This window comes from Silene latifolia, chromosome X (assembly GCF_048544455.1).
Source record: "Silene latifolia isolate original U9 population chromosome X, ASM4854445v1, whole genome shotgun sequence".
NCBI lineage: Eukaryota > Viridiplantae > Streptophyta > Magnoliopsida > Caryophyllales > Caryophyllaceae > Silene > Silene latifolia.
In genome coordinates this window covers 223,862,064-223,889,244 of record NC_133537.1, presented here as the reverse complement: position 1 = coordinate 223,889,244, position 27,181 = coordinate 223,862,064, and the positions used below count along the sequence as shown (strand labels likewise).

The 27,181-nt window shown below is 36.3% G+C and overlaps 1 protein-coding gene across 1 annotated transcript; it reads right to left on the bottom strand.

Annotated features, from left to right (window-relative positions):
* Window positions 1-22,422: 22,422 nt before the first annotated feature.
* Window positions 22,423-23,823, bottom strand: LOC141619419 (uncharacterized). Its single transcript, XM_074436432.1, has 4 exons — window positions 23,372-23,823; window positions 23,170-23,321; window positions 22,824-23,059; window positions 22,423-22,719 (listed from the first exon to the last, which is right to left on the bottom strand). Exons 1-4 carry the CDS (start codon window positions 23,821-23,823, stop codon window positions 22,423-22,425), a joined length of 1,137 nt encoding a protein of 378 aa, XP_074292533.1.
* Between the last annotated feature and the right edge of the window lie 3,358 nt (window positions 23,824-27,181).

Here is a 27,181-nt window from a genome sequence, read left to right as displayed (position 1 = left end):
TTATTGACACTTTGAGGTAGGGAAATACACTTGTCCTATTATCGTCGTTGTTGAATTGTGTTGACTAGATTCCTGGTTGTTGATTTACGTTATCATTTATATTCGGGAAGGTGAATGACTGATTTGATCGTATTGAGTATGATATCACAACATCGGGTAACCGGCATGATTTTATGATTTATCAGTTCATTATATATATATATATTGCGTTGCATTCGTTTCTTTTGAGCATTCATATGCATTGGAGATGGAGGATGTTGTGGTGACGTGGTGCGGTGATGATGATGTTGTGATAAGGCCCAGGCGGGTTCTGCAGGACTTGCCCTGGTGTCCTCAACCGAGTGGTGCGGATCGGCTACGGTCGATATATATAGTCTACCGGGGATCGGTATGGCTGGGTTGTCCGGGTTATGAGAATGAGATATGAGTTGAGATGGAGATGGAGGTGACGGAGGAGCATGCATATCATATTTTATTGTTTCATTGTTTTCCCTACTCAACCTCGTGGTTGACCCTGTGTATTCGTGAACACCTGTGATGAACCTTTTAATGGGGAGCAGACTTGACAGGTTAAGAGATAGGACGGGAGCTTGATGGGCGTGAGACACTGGATCAGACGACTTAGTAGCTAGATCATCATGTAGAGGACTTTCATTTTTATTTATATTAATTCTTGTAATTTGACGTAAAAGAGATTTTGTAATAATTAAGTTAAAATAATTACATAAATTGCCTTGGAGTTTAATTTGTTATTCACTACCTCGGGAAACCGAGATGGTAACAGTCCGTTTTATTAGGGAATGTCTTGACGAAGACTTCTTTTATAAACCGGGGTGTTACATTATTCCACCATTACTAGAAGTAGTAAACTATAATATTAGTTGTTATTTTAGGGCACTTATACTAATTTCTAGTAACAAAATTAGTAAAAGTATTAAGTGGGTTTTCTTGGTACAATCCTTGAGGAGTAGATCCTAATATTGGGTTTAAATTCATCCTTGGAGCACTCGGTTTTTACGAAGACTAATTTGGTAGGAGATCAAATTAGTATACCCATTTGCCCTCAATGTTAGAACAATCGATTTCTTCTTACTTTGTATATTTATGTTATGCATGCATAAGATCCTTTTAGTTTAGGACTTAACTAATCATCACATAGTTATTAGAAGTGTCTAATATGAGATATATATATCTTTCAATTGGTATCAGAGCAAGAGTTGTTGCATGGATATTCGGTTTTGTTTTTCCGAGTTAATATGTTAACGTATAAAACTTAAAATTTGTGATTTATGAAGATAAATGCCACGAAAATTTTGCATGTTAAACCTTATGATCCTAAATTGATTTTAGGTCATTTTGATTATTTATGGTAATTAATTGCTCTTTAAAATGATTATTAGTATTTTTATTACATTTTATTGAGTAAATTGACAATTAAAATGCAAAAATAGTTAGACTATGATTCTGACCTTAAAATTTTTACACGACCTCACATGCATATTTTACAAGTTGTATGTAAAATGTCATATTAAATGGTTTTATATAACATGATTTATGATTTTTACATGTTAAAAGTCGATTAAATAGAGGTATTTATGTTAAAAATAATTAGACTTTGTTCCTACCCATGAAAATTGAGTATGTTGTCACATGAAATATTTAAACATTGTATGTATATTTTTATATCAAATGGTTTAATTTTCCATGATTTATGATTTTTTGATGTAAAAATCGAATAAATAGTGACTATTTTGGAAAAAATAGCTAAAATAAATTTTATGGCATGAAATTTTTTCCCAATGTTGTATATATGATATGAATTCACATCTAAAGTTTTATGTTAATTTTCGTATGATTTTAATGGTTAATAATTTTTATGGGATATAAGTTGATAAATAGCAACTTTAATAGTCAAAAATATAAAAAATCGATTTTGGCTTAAAATTTTTCATTTCCAGGTTCTAGAAACTTGTTAATAATATTCAAAATTTTAACTTTGATTTATTGCATAATTTTATGTTTAATTTGGAATTAAAAGGTTAAAATTATGTTTTATGCGATATATTTGTGAAATAAATTAATATAATCTAAAGGCATTTTTAATTATAATTTTGGGATGTTGGGAATTTTCCAGAATATAAAAAATTATGATTTTTGATTTTTTCGAATTTTTTATGACTTTTTGGGAATTATTTCCTTATTATTATGAATAATAGTGATTAAAGAGCAATTATTTAATATCAAGTTGAATTATTGTCAAATATTTAGTGAAAACTAAATTTTGAGTCCTAAGAGGTTGGGGTAATTAACTTGGACATATACGTTATTTATGTAATATTTTGTGATTTTAATAGGTTAATTGTCACAATAATCCATAAAACCGGACCATATATATGATATTAGCTTAAATAGGGCGATTTGGCACATAACATGGCATGTTTCATACATATATTAATGCTGAATTTCTAGTATGATTGTCATATTTTATTTTATGTAATTTTGAATTATGTAATTTGTACTTAGTATGGCCTTAGTTTTTAATTGGTATTTCCCGAAATGAATAGAGATATCGATTTGGTTGTAATTAATGTGATCTCATATCACTTTTATTTTATTTAGTTTTGTTTTATTTTATATTGTATTAAGTAGAAAAGCTATGTAATTTATTTATTTCGGAGTTCCTTGATGACGGTGCAATTCGAGAAGGTGGTCCGACAAAGACGGTGTTACCTTGAAGTGCGTGCCATATGAAGTTCAAGGGACCAAAGGAGTTGGTTCCCAAATTTGTAAATAGTTTATTTGATTTACTATTTTAGGAAGGCCATACTAGGATTTTATTGTTTTTGTTTAGCATTTGTTTTATATGTTTGCATGCATAGCCAAATTGCCATAACTACACATGCATATCATTTTATCGAGTCATCGAACGTGTCAATTATAATTATCGTAGTTCACCGCTTTAGTTCACTTAAAATGAGATAGATAATAAATTGACATGACCTCTCATAAAATAATAATTGAGAATTAGCCTTACCAAATAGTAGAACCATGAGCCCCAATTTCATAAGGAAGTAGGCTCGGCTCACTGGGGTGCTAAACTTGTTACGTTGGGTAAGTGGGTGGTAAATTGTTACTACATCAAAATTTGGATTGAGCTCAACAGAAGTATTTGTGACCGTAGTCGCATGTGTTCCGGGCTAAAGATAAATATTAAAGTAATTTTATCGACCGAGAGTTCTAGAAGTAGAATTGATTAAATAGTTAATCCACCGAATTATATTGATAAGGGATGAATCGGCTCACCGTGCCCAAGTTGATATGAATTTGGATTTCGAGATCATTTATAATAGTTGGGTAGAGGTCACTATATAAATGCTAAAACATTCTTAAATGTTCTATAATATAACGATGAATGTTTGATTTTCCAACTATTTCGTTGTTTTATATTGTTCTTTATTATCGCTCCTACTCATATATGATATCAATTCGATTGTAACATGAGTCTCCATTAAACCACTATTCCTAAACGACAAAGAATCTCTTTCTAAAACTGAACCGTATCATAGGTTGTGGACTAACTCCATAGGAATCGTTCTATTCCATAGAACTAGATAGGAGTCGTCCTATGCAAATACAAGATTAGCATCTTAAATTCCTAACATACCTATGTATGATTTCTTGTGAAGAAATATGAATACAAGTAGTACTTAGTCAAAAGATGTTTTGATAATATCTTCTATACATACATGGTTCAAAAGTCTTATTGCTCAAACCAATCACTTGTCATCAAGCACTTAAGTTGTTAAGCACATGACATTGTAAAATTGGTAAATTAATTTGTTAGATATTTTGATTAACCAAATACCACAATAGAGCTTATCCTTGTAAAGGATTAACTAGGAATTTATATGTAGATCAGTCTTCATCAAGTAGAAATTCTTGAAGTGGGTAGGAGCAATAAGAAGTAAAGTATCTATCTTAATTGTTAAGGATAGAACTAGGCTTGCAAGAGAAAGTGTTAAGACACTAAAAATAGAGACAAATTTCTAAATAAGTAAAGATTAAGGAAGTTGGTTGTGCGACACCAACATAGTCCTTCGTAAATATGTATGACATTGTCATAGCCTTCTTGCCAAATACCACATCATGAGTATTTGATATAAATTAGTGGATTTCATCATCATATTTGGCATTATCATGTGATGACTAGCAAGAATAAGTTCAAAAATTTGCATGAACAGAACTAGGGTAGTTGCCATTTCATCAATGAACATATGAATGTTGTAGTGTACACATTTTAGTTTTGTATTTAGATATATACCTCAATAATTGTTATGATGTATAATATGTCTAAATAAGAATATAATTTGGAGTTTTGCACAATAGGTAAAGGGTTTTACCATTTTACAATTAAAACAAGTGTTATGCCCTTACATACCACGATTAAGTTTATGGTGAGACCATACAAATCAAGGTAATTATATTCAAACTAAAATAAGTGTCATACATATTGTATAAGACTCAAATTGGTGAACCCCATTATTTCTCGATTCTCGATTGAAATTGCTAATAGAGACTAGTTGTGACTAGTGTCCCAAACAACTTGACTGTGAATCTCTGAAATTTTGATTAACCAAATACCACAATAGAGCTCATCCTTGTAAAGGATTAACTAGGAATTTATATGTAGATCAGTCTTCATCAAGTAGAAATTCTTGAAGTGGGTGGGAGCAATAAGAAGTAAAGTATCTATCTTAATTGTTAAGGATAGAACTACGCTTGAAAGAGAAAGTGTTAGACACTAAAAATAGTGACAAATTCCTAAATAAGTAAAGATTAAGGAAGTTGGTTGTGTGACACCAACATACTCCTTCGTAAATATGTATGACATTGTCATAGCCTTCTTGCCAAATACCACATCATGAGTATTTGATATAAATTAGTGGATTTCATCATCATATTTGGCATTATCATGTGATGACTAGCAAGAATAAGTTCAAAAATTTGCATGAACAAAACCAGGGTAGTTGCCATTTCATCAATGAACATATGAATGTTGTAGTGTACACATTTTAGTTTTGTATTTAGATATATATCTCAATAATTGTTGTGATGTATAATATGTCTAAATAAGAATATAATTTGTAGTTTTGCACAATAGGTAAAGGGTTTTACCATTTTGCAATTAAAACAAGTGTTATGCCCTTACATACAACGATTAAGTTTATGGTGAGACCATACAAATCAAGGTAATTATATTCAAACTAAAATAAATGTCATACATATTGTATAAGACTCAAATTGGTGAACCGCATTATTTCTCGATTCTCGATTGAAATTGCTAATAGAGACTAGTTGTGACTAGTGTCCCAAACCACTTGACTGTGAATCTCTTGGTATATGTGAATCTTGTATTCAAAGCAAGATTAATTCATGACTTCTTTCTAGAAAAGAATTATGAATATAGCAAGATATTCGCCCTATTTACACTTTGAAGTGTATGGTCGAATACAATTCCAATGAAAAGAGGTTATTACTTCTTCATCTCTTTTACCAACGAACTAGGTAGATACTTGGTATCCACTTAATGAGGTAAGAAGAGAAATTCTTCGAATAAGTTCAATGAATGTTTAAAAGTATCATAATCTAGAGATTATGACCAATGTATTAGTAGTTTGTTAATATTGGGAACAAAAATGTGAAGACATTTATTTGCACCAAAAGGAGTGTGATATGGTATCACAAGTTCACCTTCATAATATTAAAAGGTGGCTAAGAATCCTATACGATATGATTGTATCTTTACTATAAAATTGGAAGTTGTTTCTATCACAATTTGTCTAGTATCTATTTATTCCACTAAAACAAAACATAGTTAAAGCAATCAAGTACAATTCATATATGATATGATTAGGCATGGTACCTAATTTGTAGCTTGTTTCGAATGAATACATGTGGTCTCTCTTCCTACATGATCACGAGAACAAAGGGTTTGTGGCTAGTGATGCTGTCTATTAGAGAAAAGAGGATTATCTCTTATAGACAGAGTGGGAGAAAATGTTCAAGAGCCACAAACTGAGAATAAGACGTAGGAAGATGTTCCTTCCTGGTCAAAATCAGTAAATATTTCTTCGAAATCTAAGTGGACATGAGTTATGTTATTTTAGAAAATAACAAACCTGTAACTTATTATGATGCTTTATCTAGTTTCAACTCCGCAAAAGTCCGAAGCAAGCATAAACATGAAAATGTTTATTTAGCTTGGTTGGTTGGTGGCAAGGGTTTCGCACACAACAACAATGCTTCATTGAATTCGGATATGATTTGGTATAGTTGGATTTTAAAATCATCTTGCATGAGTTTTTTAAATCGCAACTATCCTAATGTAGGATGCGAACTTGAGAGAAAGTCTTAAGTAGATATCAAAGAGTTGAAATCATGTGATAAACATTTCTCGAATTGCCAAGTAGTTCTGTTTATACATGGAGTTTAGTGGGAGTAATGTGGTGATATTAGTCTTATATGAAAGGGACATATTGATCATTGTGAATGTTGGAAGACTTAGGAGAAGAATAATACATCTCTAAGGTATCTCTAAGGTATCCAGACCTATAAAGATAGTTCTGAGAGGATATTAGCTTTAAATGAATATTCTTATATTGATAAGAGTCTAGTCAAGTTCAAATGTATTGAACATGTAGAAATTGAATCCACTTGCTTCCGCTGCGGGATTAATTCATTACGCTTAGATGTATCACCATTCTTTAATTTCGTATACTTGGAGTATGACGAAAAGTTACAAATCGAATTTTTGAGAGAAGTCTCAATATAGCCATATAGTTCATTGGTTAGTTCTCTTGGAGCACTAAAGAAATAATGCTAAGTGATTAGAATTAATATGGATTTATGTGCAAGCAGTTACACGATAACCATATTCTAATCACACTAGGATGGTTAGAGAACCATCTTTGCTATATTAATTAAGGAGGATATCTGCTAGATACGCTCTAGGCAGTAGAACAATGATAGATTTACAACAAAAATTGAGTACACTTGCAATTATGAAAAATTCAAGTAGGAACACTACTACAAATACAGGCAACCACAACGGCCCTTTAACAACGCTTATTCACGAAAATCATCAAAACACGTTGTAGAATTGATTCCGCGAATTTTAAACTTAATTACAACGGTTCTGTGTTGTTAACCGTTGTTATTGGTTTTAAAAGACTTCACAATTTTGGAGGGAAAGTTACAACAACGGTTATACATATGACAACCGTTGTTATATTATTCCCTCCATATTTTTGAAACACTTTCCACAACGGAGAACACCTAACAACAACGGCTTTTAACAGTGGTGAATACTTTCGACAACGGTTTCATTAAATAACCAAACCATTGTAAATACCTTCTACAACGGCCGCTTTAACAACGTCCGCCTTTTGTTTTTACAACGGTTTTTACCCGTTGTTATAGCCTGTATCTGTAGTAGTGGAAGGGATGTTATTAGGATTCGGTTTTATGAATTGGAGGAACCATGGTAGTTCATTTCAACAACCGAAGGTCCTATCCCTGCACACTGTGAGGACAGTGGGAGTGATTCCAAGGCCAAGGAACCTATCTCTAGATTGGATCTGGACATGTACTCAAAAGGTTGTTATGATAAAGATTATACAAAGGGAAATGGTACAAGGTTAGGGAAAGTGCAAAGTGTTGCTAAAACTTGCTAACCAAGGCCTTTTTCAAAGGTTAAGCATGATAAGTCATGCAATTTCAATTGAGTTGAGATGTATAGTTGTATTCAATATTGAGTATGGATTATAGATTATGTAGTAATTAATATGGTATCAATTTTACATATGTGATAATGCATTCATCGTTTGAGTTTTATTAAAACTCTTTTATTACTTTGTTATATCCAAATAGGTTGTAAGGACAACGTTGAACCCTATTAAAGTGAACTGGATTAACATAGTATTGGCCCCTAATTGCTTATATGAGGTGACATCTCGAAGCAACTAGAGTGTGATGCGATTGATGGCAAGTTCAAGTGCCATAGAGTCATAAGGGATGACTAGTCGATCACATAGGCAGACTATGAGGGACACTCTGTCGGGCTTATGACCGCTTATAGAATTCTTGCAATTTTTTTATACCCTGGTCGTGGCGAGAGCTACTATGGTATTCTTATGAGTCGATTCTTTGACTAATGACCTGGTCGCCTAAGATGGCACAGTTTCAGAGTGACTTTGATTTATGTCCGGCGACCTTCGTAATTGAGGTCTAATGGGCATGTTTTGGGTCATGATGAGCTGTGGCTAATCAAAGGGAAGAGTGAAATAGGAATTGTCCATCCCCATCAGGGTTATCTTATATCTCAAGGCCACTCGAGGAGCAATGAACTGGAAATGCGTGGCCACGCTCGGAAGGTATCTACGGTAGATAATTCCGGTCAGACAGTTATTCTCCAGATCGAGGAAACCACTCATGATATGATCAAATACAAGTACGACCTGCAAGACACCTTGCATTGAGTGAGAGATAGTAATGGGACAAGAGAATTGGTGACGCACACTTGTCGCGGACAAGTGGGAGATTGTTGGAGTATGTGTCCTCGACAATAATGCGATCACATGTTTAAATCTCATAATAAGAATGCATGAGGGAAATTAATTTTTATTGTCAACTGATCCACATTAATCGGTAATGATTGGCTGGCTAGAGTTTGACATTACTGTCGTATGACGGTGGTGATCACTTGATCCCTTAAGCTCATACCTCTAGGGTAACACTCTTAATTGATTAATTAATTAATTGTATGTTGATACAAGTTAATTAATTCCTTAAAATTGAACGGATGATTTTGTGAGTGAAAATATGTATCTTATTCTAATTCGATTAAATAAGATTCGTGCTAAGTAATTAAATTGTTTTATTACTTAGGTTTATTTATTGTTTATGAAACAATTAAAATAAGAATGAATGATTTATTATAAATACAAGTTGTTGTGATTTATAATTCTATGACCCATTTTAAGTACTTGTTATCATGAATTACTAGTTAATTTTTGTATGTAATTTATTTTGTTATATAATGATTTTTAATTAGTTAAAAATGCATTATTAAACAACATGTCAAGTAACATGTCCAATATGTCACATTATACAAATTGACAATTGACAAACTTAAAATGGACCATTTTAAGTCCCCTTGAGCCGTGTAAATGAAGAATATAGGAGTTGGTTGTGTTGTGTTCATTTAATTGATGGGAACACATACAATCATACCCTACTAATCATAGGGTTGCATGCCTAAACTCTTGAGAAGAGAAACTTGAAAAAGTATTGGGCATTACTACCTACACCATTCGGCCAACCATTTCATAAAGGATAGGTTTCTCTTCCTTTTATCATGATTCATTCTCACTAAAATTATGTAGATAATTTTTACACATTCTCTCTAGATCTTGTGAAGAACTAATAAGAAAGAAAATCACAAAATCACTAATATTATTCCACCATTACTAGAAGTAGTAAACTATAATATTAGTTGTTATTTTAGGGCACTTATACTATTTTCTAGTAAAAAAATTAGTAAAAGTATTAAGTGGGTTATCTTGGTATAATCCTTGAGGAGTAGATCCTAATATTGGGTTTAAATTCATCCTTGGAGCACTCGGTTTTTACGAAGACTAATTTGGTCTCCGACCAAATTAGTATACCCATTTCGACCCTCAATGTAAGAACAATCGATTTCTTCATACTTTGTATATTTATGTTATGCATGCATAAGATCCTTTTAGTTTATGACTTAACTAATAATCACATAGTTATTAGAAGTGTCTAATAAGAGATATATGTATCTTTCAGACTTGGCCTCTTTGTTGTGGGGCTGGTCACCTCCCTCGTTGCCTGAAGACTGAAGGTACTGCTAGAGTGCCCAAGCCTTCAAAAGTTGCCAGTGCTTCTACCTCAGACAGTAAGTCTATTTTGTTTTGTTTTTGGTTTTAGTTTTCTTTCTATTTTAGCTTTTTCATAACAGTCTGTCACTATTGCTAATATAGTCTCTCGTGTTATAGCCACTAGGTCATCCACTCGCCTTGCCAGATTTGGTATGGCTGACCTTTCTGCCAGGTTGGCCAAGGTCAAGGAGGAGAGTTCCTAGGGAGGTGGTGATACTAGGCATGTCATTGATTTAACTAAGTTGCCTACTACTCCCAAGGTTTCTACTACTCCTGTTGCCCCTGCTAAAACAAGTTCAGCAGCCCAGAAGAGGAAAGTGGAAGAAATTGATCCGTCTGCCCCAATTAGGGAAGTGCGAGCTAGGGTGGATAATGTGGAGGGTGCCACGGTGAAAATTAGGGGTTATGCTACTTCCAAATCTGATGTTATGCTCACCCTTGATCCTATTGAGACTGCTACCCAGGCAGTTGCCTCAATAGATCACGCTGTCAGCCTTTTGGCAAGTGCCTTGGCTGCTGTGAGAGAGGTGTGTAGTTTGTATTATTATTATATATATTTTGTGATATGTATATATCTTTTATTTAGAAGTTTTAATTATAACATAATATTTATACTATTTCTGTTTCTGTTCAGGGTGCTGCAGCTTGTCTCCATAATGCTTATCAGGCTACTCCTTTGGTGGCCAGGATTGATCTTATGAGATCTGATTATGATAAGCTAAGGTCAGAGCTGGATTTTTCTCGGGCTGATCTGGCTGCAGGGGCTGCTAATTTGGCGAAGGTTCAGGCTGAGAGGGATGCTGCCAAGGCTGAGGCAAGCTCAAGCAAATAACTTTTGTAGGAGGCGCTGGACAGGAATGAGGAGCTTACCCTGGAGAGGGATGATTTGGAGTTCAAGCTTGATGATGCTTCCCTGTACTTCTATATCAAGGGGAAAGTGGCTGCCATGTCGGAGACTGTGGAGGCCAGGGCAAACTGGAACCCTGAAGCTGAGATGGCCTTCGCTTCTTCTAAGTATCCTAACCTGCATAATATGGGCAATGAACATGAGGTCGATTCTCCAGGGGAGCAGGATGTTGATGCTTAGGCTGATCAGGCCAAAAGTGGAAGTACTGGTACTATCTCCAAGGGGGAGCAGTAATTTTAAATTTCTTTGATGGTATTTGGCCCATCCAGGGGGGATGTCCCTGGACAAACAATTTTATTTTCTTGTTTTTGGGTGGGTCAGGGAGGTTATCCCTGGCCTTGACAAATATTTTGGTACCTTTGCCCTAGGGGTGAGGGCTTTATGATGGTAATGGCCTTTATTGGCTTATTTTGCTTATTTCCTGATGTTTTGTTGCGTTTCATTTTCTTTGAGCCTTGTTCCTTCAGTCCTGTCAGCCTGTTAAAATTTTGACCTTGTTAACCTGTCTTGCAATTAAAGCCGTCGTTAGTCGTTCAACCACGTATAGTTTTTGCCATAGTGGTTGAAGGGGTGGGAAAACCAGCCAGTCAGGAGGGCTTATGTCCCCTGCCTAACTGCAGGGCTTGGTATTCGGCCTGTCAGGAGGGCATTTAGACTGATGGTCGGGATAAAATACCCTTGCACCGTCTTGCTGCGTCCAGCCGGTTGTAGATGTGTGCAGCAAAGTAGTCAGGTCAGGCAATTATTTCATGCCTGATTGGTCCTGCTATTTCCCGTATCCGGTGATGGTTACCTACTCGTTAGGCACAGTGAAGTGCAAAAGTTTAAAAAGTACGTCAATGAGAGGTGTAATGTACAGTAGAGTAGCCCTCCATCCTGAATATTTATGCATAAAAACATTTATCATGTATAATTTTTCAGAATTCAAAAATAAGAGAAATTGGGTTAGTTGCATATATAGACATGGATTGCACATAGGACATGTGAAACACATAATTTTCCAGATAGCACGTCAGGTTGAATCATTGATAGCAAAGATATAGTTTTTACCTGGTTTAGGCTTGACATAGAATTTATATATGGAATAGTTTCAAATGTGTTACATTCCAAGATCTTGGGATCATTTCTCCTTCTAATGTTTGGAGTTTGTATGCTCCTTGTCCGACGATTGAGTCAATTAAGTAAGGGCCTTCCCACGTAGGGGCTAGATTGCCTGCTGATTTTTCCTTCTTATTTGGAAGGACTTTTCGTAGGACAAGGTCTCCTTTCCTGAAGACTCTAATCCTGACATTTTTGTTATAAGTTCTGGCTACTGCTTGTTGATATGATGCCATCCTGATTCTGGTAGCGTCTTTTAGTTCTTCTGCTAGGACCAGGTTGTCTTACATTAAACTGTTGTTTGCTTCAACATTGTTCAGGCTATATCGTGATGTTGGCACCCGGACTTCTACAGGGATGACATCTTCATAGCCATACAACAAAGAATAGGGTGTTTGGCCTGTTGACGTCTTTGGAGTTGTCCTGTCTGCCCATGCACTAACGGAAGTTCTTCAGCCCATCTACCTCGTCTTCTCTTCAATTTCTTTTTTAAGCGGCTTATGACCACCTTGTTGCTAGATTCAGCCTGGCCATTAACTTTCGGATATCTAGGGGTTGATGTGACCAGATTAATATTCCACTCTTGGCAAAATGCTTTAGTCTTTTTCCCCACAAATTGGGTTCCGTTGTCACATACTATCTCTGAAGGGACTCAATATCTGCAAATGATAGTCGTCCTGATGAAGGATATTACTTCTTTCTCGGTTACCTGCCTAAAAAAGTCAGCTTCGATCCAGTTAGAAAAGTAGTCGGTCATGGCCAACATAAATACTTTCTGTCCTGGAGCTACATGTAGTTTCCCCACGATATCCATGCCCCACTTCATGAATGGCCAGGATGCAGAAATTGAGTGAAGAAGTTCAAATGGCTGATGTATTATTGGTGCATGAACTTGACAGGCTTCGCATTTTGAACAGTATTCCAAGCAATCAGCCCTCAGTGTCGGCTAGTAGTAGCCTGTCCTGAGTACTTTACTTGCCAGGCTTTTTCCTCCTTTATGGTTGCCACAGTGTCCATCGTAAATTTCTTGGAGTACTTGTTTAGCTTCATCAGGCTCTAAGCATCTCAGGTATGGTCCAGCCTACGATCTCTTGAATAAAATGTTATTGATGATAGAATAGGTTGAAGCTCTGATTTTGAAAGCCCTTGCTTCATGTCTGCCCTGAGGTAATATTCCTTGGAGGAGCCAATCATAATAAGGTTTGGTCCAGGAATTATTATCTTGATTGACAGGGTTGACTTGTTCAGTTTTACTGATAGCCGGCTCTAATAAATGAACAATTGGTATTTTATCAAAAATTGCAGGAGTAAAATTTAAACCTAGGCTGGCCAAAGCATCTGCCTGGGTGTTCAGGTCTCTTGGTATTTGGTCTATATCAAATAAAGCAAATTTAGCGGTAAGGCTTTTTGCATGTTCTAAATACGAAATCATTTTTGCATCCTTAGCCGTATAAATTCCCTTTATTTGATTAGCAATTAAAAGTGAAACGGTTTATACCTTTAGGTTTTGAAGACTGAGGTCTAGACATACCTTTAAGCCTGCTATCAGGGCTTCATATTCTGCTTCATTGTTGGTAGCTTTGAACTCACAGCTTACAGCCTGAGCTATCACGTCTCCCTGTGGCGATTTAAGCACTAATCCTAACCCTGTCCCCTTGGCATTGGATGCCTCATCTATGAACATAGTCCATTCTTGGTCTGGGGTTTTATTTTCTAATTGGTTAACCTCTTTTTTCAGGTCAGGTTCTAGGTTAGGGCTAAAATCAGCCACAAAGTCTGCTAAGGCCAGCGATTTGATCGTTGTCCTGGGTTCAAAGGTAATATCATATGTACTGAGCTGAACTGGCCATTTGGCCATCCTACTTGACAATTCAGGCTTGCGTAGGACAAATTTTATGGGTAAGTTGGTCCTGACTATGATGGGGTGACACTCAAAATAAGGACGTAATTTAGCACATGACATAATTAAGGCTAAAACATATTTTTCAAGTAAGTCATACCTCATTTCAGCATCTAGCAGGCTTTTACTTACATAATAGACAGAATGTTGCTGACCTTCTTGTTCTTTTACTAGGATTGCACTTACTGCTGTGTCAGTGACAGATAGATATACTGACAGAGGTTCTCCTTTCTCTGGTTTAGCCAGTAAAGGTGGGGATGACAGGTACGATTTCAAGTCCTGAAAGGCAGCTTCATGCTCAGGTGTCCAATGGAACTGTTTATTTTTTCTGAGCAGGTTGTAAAATATTTTACACCATTCAGAGGATCTTGATATGAACCGATTCAAGGCAGCTACCTGGCCTGCCAGTTTCTGAATATCTTTGACAGACTTGGGTGATTGAAGGTCCAGGATGGCTTTTATCTGTTCAGGGCTGGCCTCTATGCCTCTTTTTGTCACCATATATCCAAGGAACTTACCTGCAGAGACTCCGAAGTGACACTTTGCAGGGTTGAGTTTCATGTTGTATTTTTCCAATATTTGGAATGCTAATTCCAAATGCTTCACATGATCTTCAGCATTTTTAGATATTACTACCATGTCGTCTATATAGACTTCCATGATATCACCTATTTGATCCTTGAACATCATGTTGACCAGGCACTGGTACGTTTCCCCTACATTCTTCGGCCGAAAGGCATGGCTGTGTAGCAGTATATGCCTCGTTCTGTAATGAATGCAGTACTTTCCTGGTCATCAGGGTGCATTTTTATTTGATTGAATCCACTGGAGGCATCCATGAAAGTCAGCATCTCATGCTCTGCTGTGGCATGTACCATGGCATCAATATGTGGTAGGGGAAATGGATCCTTAGAGCAACCTTTAATCAGGTCAGTGTAATCTACACAAACTCTCCATTTACCATTCTTTTTCTGCACAACAACCACGTTAGCTAACCATTCAGGGTACATTACTTCCTTGATTATTCCTGTATCCAGAAGTTTTTCCACTTCCTCGTTAATTATCGCATTTCTTTCAGGTGCAAATTTTCGTCTTTTCTGTTGCACAGGCTTAAAAGATTGATCAATGTTAAGTTTATGCGTAATTACATCAGCACTAATTCCAGTCATATCAAAATGAGACCAAGCAAACCAAGACGACTTATTTTTAAGAAATTTTACCAGTTCTGGCCTGACACAATCTGGGGCGTCAGATCCTACTAGAACATACCTGTCAACATACCTGTCAGGATACTCAGGGTCTAGGATTACCTGATATGTTTCCATCCTAGATGGTGCCACATAAGTGCTCTTGACAGGGTGCGGTAGTTGCTATGCAAGAGACTTACCTGCCTTGGAAGGCTTCAAGGCTGATGTATAACATTCTTGGGCTGCTTTATGTTCTCCTTTGATTGTAGCTATGCCCCAGTCCGCTGGAACCTTGATGCCCCGATGATAGGTTGATGGTACAGCCTTGACATTATGGATCCAGGGTCTGCCCAGAATCGCATTGTAGGATGACAAGCAATCCAGGACTCCAAATTTCTCATAGGATGAGACTCCTTCAACATAAGTTGGAAGGTGAATTTCTCCCAATGTGCTTCTAGTTTCTCCACTGAACCCTACCAAGATGCTGGATTTCTTGGTGATTTGATCTTCACCAATATTCATGGCTTTCAGTACATCAAGCATGATCAGGTTCACTGAGCTGCCTCCATCCACTAGAATCTTCCTCACTGCGGTTCCAATCTGCATAGAAATTACCAGGCCATCATGATGAACATCAAGAATTCCTACCAGGTCACAATCACTGAAAGTGATTGTCGGAATATGATCCGGTTTGCATGGTGATGTAGTCCTTGGCGTCCTGGCTATCTTTTTTGCTGCTGAACTAGTCAGGCCACAAATTTCTGATCCACCGGATATGAATTTTACTTCATAGATTGGGGGTTGTGGAGTAAGGTTGTGGTCCTGTTTATGCTCCTGGTTCTCTTTGCCCTGGTCTGCGTTTCTGCCTTTCGTCCTGATCAGGTCCTTTAGATATCCGGATTTAAACAGGTAGGCCACTTCTTTTCTCAGGGTGAAGCAATCATCCGTTGTATGTCCAATGTCCATGTGGAATTCGCACCATTTAGAGTGGTCTCTCATAGGGTTGGGATTTTCCACCTTCCTGGGCCATCTGTCTACTGCTCCCATGTTGTCAAGCCTTTGGATCAATCCTGCAATATTAACACTGAAGTTATGCTCGGAAATAGGCGGGAAAACTTTAGCCTTACCTTGATATTCATGTGCCAGGTTGACTTTTGAATGGTCTGGCCTAAAATATGGAGTAGCTCTGTAATTGTTTCCTTTGTTGCTCTTCCTATTGCTCTTTTCATAATCTTTTGGTCCATTGGATGCTCCGACTTTGTAGCTTTTGTCTTCTTCCATCCTGATATATGCAAGGGTGTTAGCCTGGACATCTTCGAAGGTATGGCAGGGATACTTAGTGAGTTCATTGTATAGGTCACTATGAGGAAGTAACCCCTGCCTGAATGCCTCCACTGTTGTTCCAACGTCACATATGGGAATAGACACTTTTTCCTTGTTGAACCTGGCAAGGAATACCCTGAGAGTCTCCTCTTGATTCTGTGTAATCCTGTAAAGATCACTGGACCACTTCTCCAACTCCCTGCTACTTGCAAACTGCTGGTTGAAGTTGTTGATCAGGTTGGCAAAAGAATGGATGCTCCCGGTTGGCAGGTTGATGTACCATTGCAGAACAGGTCCGGTCAGGGTTGTTCCAAATCCCTTACACATGCAAACTTGCCTGAACTCACTGGGGATAGATGCAGCTAACATTTTCTGTTTGTAGAGAGCTACATGATTCTGTGGGTCCGTGGTCCCATCATAAATCTTCATAGACAGAATCACAAACTTTATAGGCAGATCCACTTTTGCTATTTCGTCTATAAAAGGGAATCAGCATAGCTATCAGGGGCAGCTTCTTCTAAACTGGCAGGGACTCCAAGTATTTTTTCGAATTTTTCATTTAGCTTCTTGATTTCTTGGACTACTGCCATCATGATAGCTGCTGCAGATTCATCAGATTTTTCATTGTTATTATTTGGCTCACCATCGCCATCAACATTGATAAATTTAGAGCCACTGGGACTCCCAAAGCTGGAGAAATCAATGTTTTTGATAATTGATGCAAATGGTGTTCCTGGCTGGAATCTAGAGCCTGCTCCTTGGGTTTTTTCCAGTTTTTGTTTCAGAACCGACTCAGATTCTCTTAATTGAAGGCTTTCAGCCTCAGTTTAGGCTACTTTGTCTTTCAAGCTTTCTAACTCAGCTATTTGTTGGAGGGCTGCATTTAGTTGTTCTTCGATGGTAGGCTGGGCCATTTTTTGTAGGTTATTTGGATTTTTTAAGATAAGGAAAAAAGGTTTTAAAGAGCTAGATGCCCCACGGTGGACGCCAGTTGTTTTGTATGGATTTTGCGCAAAGCGAAATCGGGTCAGGGTAGGGTTAACTAGCTCGAACTTATCTGTGAATATGCAGGGCAGGGTACGAAATAAGAAAAGTAAAGCAAAAATAAATAAGTAAAAATAAGACAAGGAATTTGTACGTGGAAAACGCTTAAATGGGAAAAAACCACGGGCACCAAGCCAGGAGAGGATTTCACTATATTATTGAGTAATAAGCACAATGGACTGAAAAATAGCTCAAGTATTGTATGAGAGAATTGTATCTTAGAGTATGTGTTATATTGCGTTGTGTGTTGCAAATGATCTCTAAGTGCTTCTTATATAGCCATGCTGAACGGCTACATAATCTTGCAATTAATGCTTAATATTCTGTCTTGATTATCCGCCTTAATGCTCATTATTGCTCCCTTAATTGCTGTCCTTTATTGCTAAATCTTCTCCATTAATGCTCCAATTATTGCACGAATATTGTCTATAATATAGTCATCTGGTCAAATATCGTCCTGATATTTATACCGTTGTCCTCTCCGTGGCTTGACGCCTGTCTTCTTGCGTCCTGGTAGCTTGACATCCTGACACCCTGATGGTCAGGTCGGGGTAGAATATCATCCTGGGATATCTGCGAATTTTCAGGCCTAACATTTATAATCATAAGATCACCCTGCCTTATGGTAATCTTTCGATGTGGGACAATTCTAATATTTATACATAGTATATTCACCACACTTACATTAGTTTTCAATGTAGGACAAATAACATACTAAGTTCACCATTTTTTTTCGCACCTACTTTGACATCAACTCGATTTAATAATGAGAAAATACAATACAATCTACACTCTAATGATAGCAGTTTTTTGTCACAGTCTAATTATATAATTTTCATACGATACTTTTTTGTCAAATGAAATATAAAGTTTTTATATCAAAATTATAAACATCACTTTAATATAATATAGAAAATGTATATATATGGGACAGTTCTATTATTTATACATAATATATTCACCACACCTACATTATTTTTCAATGTGGAACATATAACATAAAAAGTACATATCTTTTATATCAAAAAATTTTTGGTTAATACCTAAATTTCAAGGATGCCTCCTATTTATATTTATAGAATCACCCTACCATATACTATTCTTTCGATGTGAGATACATAATTTAATTATTTAGACGTAGTATGTTCATCATGCCTACATTATTTTTCAATTTGAAAGATATAACATACCAAGAAGTACATGTCTCTTCTTAAAAAAACCACTATTGTATACATATTATTTTTCTTTGAAGGTAAAACCACTTAGTCTCGATCATTAGATATATGTTCTTAACTCTTTCCCGGATAGTTCTCAATGATTTCCACTTTATGTTTTATATCATATCGTAGATAATGATAGAAAATCTTAAGAGCTTTTTAAAATAATATTTATGATACTCAAAAATTTTTGAATAGATACATAAGTTCCAAATATGCCTCCTATTTATAATCATAGGATCACATCACCTTATACTAATCTTTTGATGTGGGACAATTATACTATTTATATGTAGTATATTCACCACACCTACGTTATTTTCCAATGTGGGACAAAATATACTAAAAATTACACAATTTTACATACTAAGAAGTTTTAATATGTGCAAATAATATGAAATCTATACTCTAATGATATCATTTTTTTACCACGAAGCTAATTATATTATTTTAATAATTTTTTTAACGATGCTTTTTTGCCAAGCGAAATGTAAAAGTTTGATATAAAAATTGGAAATATCACTTGAATACAATTTAGGAAATATACTTATTTGTCAGGACATTGTCAAGATGTATAACGGGAATGTTGTGTCACCAAGATGTTTGTTTAAAATTTACCTCCAGAAAGCTTATGACACAGTGGAGTGGGATTTTGTTGAGCAATTATTTCAGGGCCTGAAATTTCCTTCTGATTTTACTCATAAAGTTATGACTTGCATAAGATCCACATCCTTCTCTCTGTGTCTCAATGGTGGTAGTTTTGGTTATTTTAAAGGCAAAAGAGGGTTGAGGCAAGGGGACCCTATCTCTCCTCTTATTTTTACCATCTGCATGGATTACCTTACTAGAATGATTAATTATGCTGTGGCTAGATGGCCTTTCCAATACCATCCTCTTTGTAAGGCATCCAAATTGAATCACCTGATGTTTGCAGATGACCTGTTAATGTTGTGTAAGGGCAATGCTGCTTCTATAATGCTATTACTCAGGGCTTTCTCATCCTTTTCTAGAGCTTCTGGCCTGTCTATGAACAGCTCTAAATCTGAGGTCTATTACAATGGAGTTGGGCAACAGCTTAAAGAGGATATACAACAGGCTACAGGGTTTGTGGAGGGTGCTATGACATTTAGATATCTTGGAGTCCCTATCAAAGCAGGCAGACTGACTAAGACTGAATGCAATACTATAGCAGAGAAGATGGTAGGAAGAATTAGGAGCCTTGGGGCAAGAAAACTCTCCTATGCAGGTAGAGTAGTACTCATCAATTCAGTTCTTAATACTCTCTACTCATATTGGGCAAGCATATTTCTGTTACCAAAAAGCATTATCAAGACAATTGAGGGCATTTGCAGAAATTACTTATGGGATGGCAATGCTGAGTATCACAGAGTCCCACTTATTGCTTGGGATAAGGTTACACTGCCTAAAGAAGAGGGAGGTCTGGGAATTAAGAAAGCACAGCTATGGAATTATGCAACAGTGGCCAAATTGGTGGACTGGATTTATGGGAAGGCTGATAGACTGTGGATTAGATGGGTCAATCAAGTATATTTAAAAGGAAGGGATTGGCATGAGTATGTGCCTCCTGCTGATGCTGCTTGGTCTTGGAAGAACATATGCAAAGTCAAGGAAATGATGAAAAATGGATAATCTGATGGACAGTGGACTGCTGATGTTAAAGGGTATTCCATAAGAAGTGGATATGATTGGCTTAGGGTTCAACAGCCTAAGCAAGATTGGGTGCCTCTGGTTTGGAACAAATGGAACATACCCAAACATACCATTATTGCTTGGATCATCATGAATAATGGTTTGAATGTGAAGGAAAAACTATGCAAAATAAGATACTGTACAGATGATTGCTGCTTGATCTATGGCAATGATGTTGAAACACAGGAACACCTATTTTTTTATTGCAGATACAGTCATAAGGTAATACACCAGATGGAGAACTGGTGTGGATTCCCACTGCAGACTAACAGCAGCATGGGTATGCTGTCATCTAAAGGAAGCCTGAAGCAGAAAGTTCAATTCCTGATGATAACTGCATGTTATTATCAGGTTTGGATGCAAAGAAATAGTGCCAGAATGAAACAAGTGTTGCTTAAACCAGAGAAAGTAGCTGAATATATCATTGAGGAGGTCAAGAGTAGAATCAGAAGGAAGCTCACGAAGCCTGTTTCGAGTACTGAGAAGAAATGGCTGGCAAAATGGGGTGTCCTAGGAGTGTGCTAGCAGCATGTGTAGGCAAAAGAATGTGTATGCATATTTGTCTTGGTTAGCTAAGGCTTTTTGATGTTTACTGTTGCATGATATCCTCTTGTAATTAGACTTTTTTTTATATTAATATATTCTCACATTTCACCAAAAAAAAAATTAGGAAATATATATTATAATAATTAAAAGATTCTCCACTTTATTTTTTACATCAAAAATTATTATTTATGATACTTTCCTAAATTAATTTTTGATGATGTGGACACTCTCAGATCGCTCGAAAAAACTATTATATATATATATATATATATATATATATATATATATATATATATTATAATTAGAATACAATATATATTTCCTATATTATATGCAATATTTAAAATTTTTATATAAAAAATTTTACATTTCATTTGACAAAAATGTATCATAAAAAAATTACGAAAATAATATAATTAGATTGGTGGTAAGAAAATGCTATTATTAGAGTATAAATTTCATATTATTTCACATATTTTAATTATGATAAAAAATAGAAAAAAGCGTACGAATACTAATAGATGGTATATAATTATTACATATATTGAAGTAGCAATTGCCCGTATTCGGAATTTGGGTTGAATGAGGTGAATATATTGAAGATGGTGTATTTCTTAGTATGTTATTTGTCTCACCTTGAAAAATAATGCAAGTGTGGTGAATATATTACATATATATATAGTAGAATTGTCGCACATCGAAAGATTAGCATAAGATGGGGTGATTCTATTATTACAAATAGGAGGTATCGTTGGAAGCTCTTAAAAGTTTGTATAATTCTCTCCACGATAATATTTATGATTTTTATTTATATAAAAACTTATACATTTCATTTAGCAAAAAAGTATCGTAAAAAAAATTATGTAAATTATATAATTAGATTCGTGGTAAAAAAAATGTTATCATTAGAGTATAGGTTTTATATCATTTACGTACAGATATTAATAGATAGTATAATATTTGTTCACTATCAAATCGGGTTGGATGTCGAATTAGGTGCAAAAAATATGGTGTATTTCTAAGTATATTATTTGTCCCACATTGAAAAATAATGTAACCATGTAGTTGTGATGAATATATTAGGTACATAAATAATTGAATTTCCCACATTAAAAGATTATCATAAGGTGAAGTGATCTTATGACTATAAATAAGAGTATCATTGAACTTAGGTATCAATCCAAAATCTTTTGAGTCTCTCAAGTATTGTCTTAGAGCTCTTATAAGAGTTTGTATTAACGGCACGACTCGGTTACAACAATAAAATACAAATATTATGTCTTACAACTTTTTTCATTAACAAAGTAATTTATCTTTTATTTTATTTAAAAAGGATATTTTAATCATTTTTTTTTTGGTGAAATGTGAGTGTATATATATATATTTCAAAAAACTTATTCAATTACAAAAGGACCAAAAAGCTTTCTACAAATAGAAACAAACAGCATTTCTATTAACAGAAACCAACCCAAGTCCTTGCATCCAACTCAGTTTGTCCACCTCTACGATCAATAAATCTGCGAATTTATTGTTGGACCACCATCTTCATCCGTTCTGCCACTATCACATGTCTCATAACACTGAACTGAGTTCGAGCATGATTACGTTGAAACCAAACTGTGTACCTGTAGCAAGACAGCACCATAGCTAGAGCTTTCCATTTCATGTTGCTTTCGCCAAACATTCGGAGCTCACTATCAGTGGGGAAAGGACGTTCAATCCAATCTTCAACATATTTCTGAACTTGACAACTGAACTTACATTCAGTGAACAGATGCTCAATAGTTTCAGACTGTTCAACACATAGGACACACAAGTCATCCTGACAGCATCCATAAGTAAAGAGTTTAGCTTTAGTATTCATCCACCTGCATTATCGGCCCGGGAATTGAAGGAATGTTTGGGCACATTCCATTCATTCCAAACTATTTTTGTCCAATGCTGAGTAGGAGTTGTTCCCATAAGCCATTCATATCCATTGCCAATTGTATAACCTTTTTGATGAGGAGCCCAACAATTATCAATGAATCCATTCTTAAGCTGCTCCTTCACCTTACATATAGTCTTCCAAGTCCAAGTAGAGTCATTTGCAGGTGTATAATCATTCCAGTTCGTTCCTTTGAGATAAACATTATCTATCCATTTAATCCAGAGCCTGTCACCTTCACATATAACCAATTCACCAGCTTTTCCAATCAAGCAATGTTCCAAGTGCTGGCTTTTTTAATCCCAAGTCCTCCTGCAGATTTTGACATGGTTACTTTGTCCCAACCCACTAAAGGAACTCTATGGTATTCAGTGGAACTATCCCACATGAAGTTCCTGCATATAGCCTCAACTCTCTTAATAGCAGCTTTAGGAATGACAAACATTGCAGCCCAGTAGTTATACAAAGTGTTAAGCACTGAGTTTATAAGTACAACCCTACCAGCATAGGATAACTTTTTAGCACCAATACTTCTGATCCTTGTCACCATTTCTCCACAAGACTGCTGCACTCTTTCTTTGATACTTTCCCTGGCTGAATTGGAACCCCTAAATACCTAAATGGCATTTTTCCTTCCTGAAATCCAGTGACTGATAGAATATCAGTTTGCAAGTCCACATTCATACCATTAAAAAAGATTTCTGACTTTGCATTGTTCATCTGCAGACCTGATGCATTAGAAAAGGAAGTGAAAGCTTTAACAAGGAGGAGAATAGAAGGGGCATCTCCTTTGCAAAACATCAGAAGATCATCAGCAAACATGAGGTGAGTTAGCTTAATTCCTTTGCACTGTGGGTGATAATGAAATGGCCATCTGGCTGTGGCATAGGCAATGAGCCTTGTCAAATAATCCATACAAATAGTAAAAATAAGAGGAGAAACTGGATCACCCCCGCCCGAGTCCCCTCTTACCCTTGAAATACCCAAAGTTACTTCCATTCAAGACCAAGGTATAGGAAGTAGTTGTTATGCAAGCCATCGGAGATCAATAAATTTGTTAGGAAACTTCAGTCAACCAACAATTGTGCCACAAAGTCCCATTCTACAAGATATCATAGGCTTTTTGCAAATCAACTTTGAATAAGCATCTGGGAGATACATTTTTCCTAGAGTATTGATGTACTATATCCTGGCATATCAGAACATTCTCAATAATGGACCTACCTTGTACAAAAGCCCCTTGACTTTCATGGATAAGATCAGGCAATACTAGTGTAAGCCTATTGCATAGAAGTTTAGAGATAACCTTGTAAAGTACATTGCAGCAGGCAATGGGTCTGAACTGTTTCACTGATGTAGGTCTCTTACACTTAGGAATCAAGCTTATGTTTGTTGCATTCAGTTGAGTTAACAGTTGACCTGTATTGAAAAAATCTTGAACAGCCTCAACTACAACACGTCCAACCAAATCCCAGGAGTCCCTAAAAAATCCACTTGAGTATCCATCTGGACCAGGGGCTTTATCAATAGGAATGGAAAAGACCACCTGTTTGACCTCCTCATAAAGCACTGGCTTATTCAGAATAGAGATGTGTTCCTCTGTACAAAATTTCCCAAACTCAAGGACCGCAGCCTCTCACATGCTCGATTGCCTTTCTACTACCAAGTAGTCCATTATAATACTCTAAGAAGGCATCCTGAATACTCTGACTATCAGTACATACATTACCTTGCTGATCCTCAATCTGGATAATAGTATTCCTGATGCACCTTCTCCTTATGCTGGCATGAAAATAAGCTGAATTGATATCCCCATCATCAGTCCATTTAATCTTAGCTTTCTGTTGCAGAAAACTATATTTGGCCTTGGTCAAAACTCTAAGATTCTCCATAGCTTCCCTCTCCCTGGTGATAAGATAAGAATTCATAGGGTCACCCATAATTTGACTCGAATCTCGGCTAAAATCGATTCTGCCTCCTCGCTTGACTTCAATATCAGAATAGCATTCCTTGTTCAGACCTTTAAACACATTCTTTAATCCTTTCAGCTTCTTAACAATGCAAAACATTCTTGTGCCATTCACAGTACTATCCCATACTTCCTTGATCCTAGAATAAAACCACCGCACTCCCCACATATTAAAGTATTTGAAGCTCCTAAACTTTGTGGCGACCAACCGCTTATTAGAAACAACACATGGATTGTGATCAAGGAGTCCTTCAGGATGGAAATGACCCACCATTTCTGGATACACACTTAGCCAATCATTATTTACTAGAAATCTATCCAGTCTACTGTATTTTCTATGTTCAACATCTTGCTTATTCGTCCAGGTATAGAAAGCCCTTGTAGCCTGTATATCAATCATCCCACAAGCATTCATGCAGTCAACAAAAGCATCCATATCCTCATCTCTAGTCTGCCCTCCTAGTCTTTCTTCAGGATTTAGAACAGTATTAAAATCTCCAGCTAGAGCCCATAGTCCAGGTGCGGTAGTGGCAAACTTATTCAAACACCTCCACAAGTCAATTCTATCCTTCCCCTCATTAAAAGCATAAATCAAAGTTAAAAGAAAGCTTTTCCCACTGACTTTAACAGTAATCTGAGCATGAACAAACTGAGGATTATACTCCAGAACATGGACATCAAATAATTGTGGTTGCCATAACAGCCACACCCTTCCACCCTTATGAGTATGACTATTAGTGGTAACACACCAACCATCAAACAGATTGAGAGCTATATTAGTCACATTGCCACCATTTATTTTAGTCTCAAGCAGGCCAAAGAGACCTACCTTCTGATTATTCATAAAATTTTTAACTACTTTCTGTTTATTTACATTATTAAGACCCCGCACATTCCAAAAGCCAATATTATTCATGAGGCACAGGTTGGTTGGGAGGGTCACCAGTTTGCTTGATACTACTCGGTTGCTGTTCAATTGCATCCAAATCTATTATTTCATCTTCAGAGTCACTGTCCCCTTTCTCCTCAGGTTGCTGTACAGTGCAACCTGGAGTAATTGGACTTGCTAGGATAGGGAATTCAGTCTCTGAAAGTTTTGATGCAACCTATGGCACAGGTCTCCATTCCTTTCTAACCACAGGCTGTGTTGGTTTCTTTGATTGAGTCTTCCTGCATTCATTTGTTTCATGCCCCATGCCTTTGCACTTCAGACATATACTAGGCTTCCAATCATACTCCACTTTAACCTTCAGGAGATTATCATTCTCATCTTTAAACTGCACACTAGTTGGAAACTTATTCCCCACTTTCAATTCCACCATCACTCGTGCATATCCCAGTTTGGTTTTTGCTTCAGTAGGTTGATCAGTCCTAACAAAAGGCCCTACCAAAGCAGCTATTTTAGGAAAGCACTTCCCCCAAAATTTGAGAGGTAGGCCATATAATCTTATCCAAGCAGGCACCACCTTTACCTCCTCCTTGAGAAGATCCACGTCACTCTGCCATGGTTTAACCACTAATGGTTTATTATCAAACATGTGATACCCTGCTTTAAGGACTTCATCTTTCTGTTGCATTGAGTTAAATCTTACTAGAAAAATCCCATTAGGCAAAAACGAAATCTTATCAATCCCATACTTACTCCAAATTCTATGAACAAATCCCTCCAAGACCTCACATGGTGGGTTTGCACCTAAAACAAAACATACAACTGCCTGATTCCAATAGTCAACCTCCTCCTGTACATCCTCAGGAGAAAATTGCAATATGTTTTCATCCAGAACAGTCACGGGTACATCTATCTTATCAGAGGTCTCTACTATATTCTGAACATTCAAAGTATTATCAACAGGCTTCTTACCACGTGTTGTTATCCATTGAACATTCTCTGTTGGCTCCTCAGCATCATCAAAAGATAGGCCAGGAACCCCATTGACTTCATGCATGGGCTTAGTACGTAACACTTCATCATCAGAAGGCCCCTGTTTTCCTCCTCCATTACGGCTATTACTTGCTTTCTTTTTAGAACTTGGACGTTTGCTACTAGCAGATTGCTTTTTCCTTGATTTAGTTGCAGAGTTGCGAGCCATAATGAAGAGAAATCAAGCCCTAACAATGGCAGAAAGTCGTCTTTTTGATCGTCTTAAAATCGCCTGTCATTAGGGTTTTTAGTTTTTTTTTATTTTTGAATTTTTTATGACAGGATATTTTAATCATTGTAAACAAATAATTAGACATAAAATATAATATTATAACTAAGTTAATTAATCGTTGCAACGCACGGGTGTCAAACTGGTATTAGAAATATACTATACTTCCAATTCTAATGAAGCCGTTGAGTTGGCCTCAACTTAGCATGCTATCATACGGACGGACCTAACAATTGTA